The sequence below is a fragment of the Chrysochloris asiatica genome, unplaced genomic scaffold, assembly GCF_000296735.1.
Source record: "Chrysochloris asiatica unplaced genomic scaffold, ChrAsi1.0 scaffold00141, whole genome shotgun sequence".
In the NCBI taxonomy this organism is placed as follows: Eukaryota; Metazoa; Chordata; class Mammalia; order Afrosoricida; family Chrysochloridae; genus Chrysochloris; species Chrysochloris asiatica.
This window is the reverse complement of record NW_006408659.1, coordinates 8,656,321-8,660,158: the sequence shown is the minus strand read 5'-3', so window position 1 is coordinate 8,660,158 and position 3,838 is coordinate 8,656,321. Positions and strand designations below refer to the sequence as shown.

General features: G+C 44.8%; 1 protein-coding gene across 1 annotated transcript in view; it reads right to left on the bottom strand.

The window, feature by feature from the left end:
* Window positions 1–1,737: 1,737 nt before the first annotated feature.
* Window positions 1,738–3,838, bottom strand: part of RASSF2 (Ras association (RalGDS/AF-6) domain family member 2) — a 23,882-nt gene continuing 21,781 nt past the window's right edge. The window contains exon 10 of the mRNA XM_006870423.1: window positions 1,738–1,807. Within this exon, the coding sequence (XP_006870485.1) occupies window positions 1,738–1,807 (70 nt within the window). The remainder of the gene's footprint in view (window positions 1,808–3,838) is intronic.

Sequence of the window (3,838 nt, the reverse complement as noted above, 5' to 3'; positions counted from 1 at the left end):
ACAAGGGAAACATCCCCACCTCTTTGTTTTGCTTGGTTCTGTGCGTTTAGCAGAAGCCCACTGAGGTGTATGATGAAGTCCATGTGCCTCTGGGTTTCCACAGCCCCACAAGACTGGTGGCACTATCCTCATAGAGAAGATAGACTAGCTGAGAATGCCCTGGCATTTTCAAAGTCAATAATGAGACCACAACTATGAGCCATCCAAAGAGGCCCTGGAGAAGGTCACAGGGGAAGGCAGAAGGGTAGGAATGGCTCTACTGCTTAGGCTCACCTTCCTTTAAAGCACTGACCAGTGGCTCTTCTTCCCTAGATGCCCCCCCTCAAAGAGGAGGTGGTAGAGATGAGGCTCGGAGCCATCTGCTGCTTCTGGTCTTGCTGGGTTGACCTTGACAACCAGGTCCCTGCTCCAGCTAGCTCTCGGGACTTCCTCAAACTCATTCTCAGTCACGCTGGCCTATTGGCAGTCTCCCCAATCTGGACCACAGGTGACAGACTCTCCCTGCTCTATCTTCCCAGAGATGCCTGCCCCATCCGTCTCCACACCTTTGTGGGGGAAGCCCAAAGGACATCCCTTTGTGCCACACTTAGTAAGTGCACAAGTTCTCATTCTCAAAGTCCATCTCCACATACATGGAGAGGGTGACTTGCAAGAATCCAGAGGATAGAAAGAATAAACCTTTGACTTCAAAGGTAGTCATAGCTCAAGGGCAGAAGACCCTAGTGATGTGAAGATAGACTGGACTAACAGACACCTACCTGTCATCTCTCCATGAAGCTCCACACTGCTTTTTAGTCCCAAGGAAGAGACTCAGACACTTCCTGGCCACCACCTTAGAATAAGGCTAGGTTCTGGCCATGATACTCGGTCAATGCCATGTGACTTCACAAGACATTGCCTTCAACTCAAAGAAGCTCCAAAGCAATGAGGTTGGTAGCTTGACAGGCAAAGAGACATACTCAGGCTCCTCCTGTCTCCTTGGGGTGGCCGTAGGAGCAAAGATACAGGCAGATTCTTCTTTATAAGCATCACATAGAACTCTACGTATAGCGCTGTCATTTAACAAGAGCAGTTTCCAGTGTAAGAATTATAGGCATATTGCATCTACCCAATCAGTGGTTGATCTTTTTCTTTTGTTAAACTGCCCCAACAGTATGGGGCTGTTAAATCTCCCAGGATCTTAATTCAGCGATCCTTCTACATACATAGAGAATCTCTACTAACATGTTAATAGCCCAAATGATGAGTGAGCCCACCTAAGCCTGTGGAGTTCCCTTCCCTTTCTAAACAAACAGGGGCACAAAGGTGTGGCTCCTCCCTGGCACTTGAGGTGAAAAAACACTTCAGTCTAAAGCCCCTCAGGTCAGTAACCTCTCTTTCCTGCCCATGAGGAGCACGTCTACCAGCCTCATGACACTTGTGCTGACTGATTGGAATGTAAGTATATATGAAAAAGTGTATCAAGTAGGCACATGTCCATGGAGACACACACACTGGGTCCTCCTTAGAAGAAAAAGCAAAATCCCTCTGAGGGAAAGAAAGGAGACTAGGGAACCAGGGATGGGGTCTTGTTTGCTCTCTGCTTCACCCAACTCCAGGTAGCAAATGGGCACTTGGAAGGCAGCTCAAGAAGTCTGCATTTCAACGTTTCAGTGGAAAGAAAGCTCCTGGTTTCCTGCGGGTCTTCTTATGTAAATCGTGGCCCCTTTGGCACCTGGACCCCCTTATTCTCAAGGCTTATATGGTTTCTGGGGTCTCGGCTATCTCTTCTAGCCTCTGACGAATCATTAGCCGGAGCACAGTGTACCTGGGGACAAAGAAACAGCTTGTGGTGAACACATCTCATCTAGATCCCTCTCCACCACCCAGGTGACAGTAAGTTGAGTCTCCTATCCCTTTGCTTCTGTCGTTGGCCCACTTTTGAATCACTTTATTGCTTTCGTTCATTTCCACAATAAGGAAATTAAAGAGGCAAAATTCAAACTAGATGATTTCACTGTGGTTAGAAAGTCTGGTAAAAGAGGGATGTTGTTGGTAGGTGCTGTCGAGTTGGTTCCAACCCATAGTGACCCTGTACAGGGTTTCCGAGGAGCTTGAACTGTCAACCTTGCAGTTCAAACCCCAACTTTGCAGTCCAGTGCATTAACTCACAGCCCCACACCAGGAGTCCAAAAGTGGGATGAGGAGGTCAAATATCAACAACCACATTACCAGTAAAGTTTCCATTAACCAAGTACTCCCTATGCTCAAAGGAGCCTGATAGTGCAGTTGGTTAAGGGTTGGACTACTAAACAACAAGGTTAGCATTTCAAACACAACAAATCTTTTCAAAGACTGAAAAGATTTATACTCTTAGAAACCCTAAGAAACAGTTCTACTCTGTCCTATATATATGTTTGCTATGAGCTCTGGTAGCGTAGTGGTTATGAATCTGGCTGCAAACCGCAAGGTCAGCAGTTCAAAACTACCAGCTGTTCCATGGGAGAAAGATGAGGCTTTCTGCTCCCATAAAGATTTACAGCCTCGGAAACCCTGTACAGGGTCGCTATGAGTCGGAACCAACTCCACGACACATAACAACAACGAGTTGGAATCTACTCAATGGCAGTAAGTTTGGTTTGGTTTCCTACACCGGAGGAGACACTAAGCATGGCAGTTGTATGCCATCAAGTCAGTTACAAGTCATAGTGACCATGTATAGGGTTTCTGAGGCTGTAAATCTTTATTTGTCTCCCACAGAGTGACTGGTAGACTCAAACTACTGAGTTTGCAGTTAGCAGCCCAGCTGATAAATCCATTTTGATACCAGGGCTCCTTGCACTAAGCATAGTAGTGTTTTATGTTGCAGTCCCTGGGTGCTACAAATGGTTAATGTTCTCAACTGCTAACCATAAGATTGGCAGTTTGAGTCTACCTAGAGGCACCTTGGTTGAAACCTGGTGATGTACTTACCACCCACTGAAGATCCTATGGAGTACAGTTCTACTCTGACACAAATGGGTTGACATGAATTGATATGGACTCCACAGCAACTGGCTATGGTTTGGTTTTTTAGATGAGACCATCTAAAATTGCCAATATCTGACCATTTCTTTTCTGGCCTACAGAGATGGCAACATCATAGGATTCAAGCTAGTATCAGTGCCTGCGTTCTGCAGAAGAGGTGTAAAAACTGCAGAGTGTTAACTGTGCAGAGTCACAAAGTCCTTATGTTTGGGATTTTGCACTGCACATCAAAAGCTAGTTTTAAAGTCTGGCATAGAGTAAATCTTCAGTAAATGGTACCTGCTACCCTAGTAATTATGCCACCGATATAGCAAATATACCAGCAAAGTGGCTGTTGCATTGATTATGGCTCATGGTGACCCATGTGTACCAGTGTAGAACTGTGCCCCTAAGAGCTTTCAATGACTGATTTGTTCGGAAGTAGATCACGAGGTCTTTCTTTCTTTTTAATTTAAGGTTTTTATTGTGGATTGAATGAAAGTTTACAGGGCACATCATCAGTTTCACATTCAACCATTCATATAACTTGTTTCATTACATTGATTATAATCCCCTCCATATACCATTAGTTAAAAGTATTTCTCATTATCCACTTTAGCTTTTTAAAAAACACACAAACAAAAAAAACCCACTCAGACTCAGGATTCCACCTAAGGTCCTATACTCTGTAAAGGCTTCGCATGAGGCCTATTTCTTTGGGCAAGTTGTAGAACCCCTTTTAGGTATTCCAATCAGTTATAGGCTGAAGGCGGACTTACAAGTTTTCTCTGATCATGTTTCCCAACATTCCTTTCTATCCCACTCAAGTGTCTATTTTACAATAGTAGGCAAG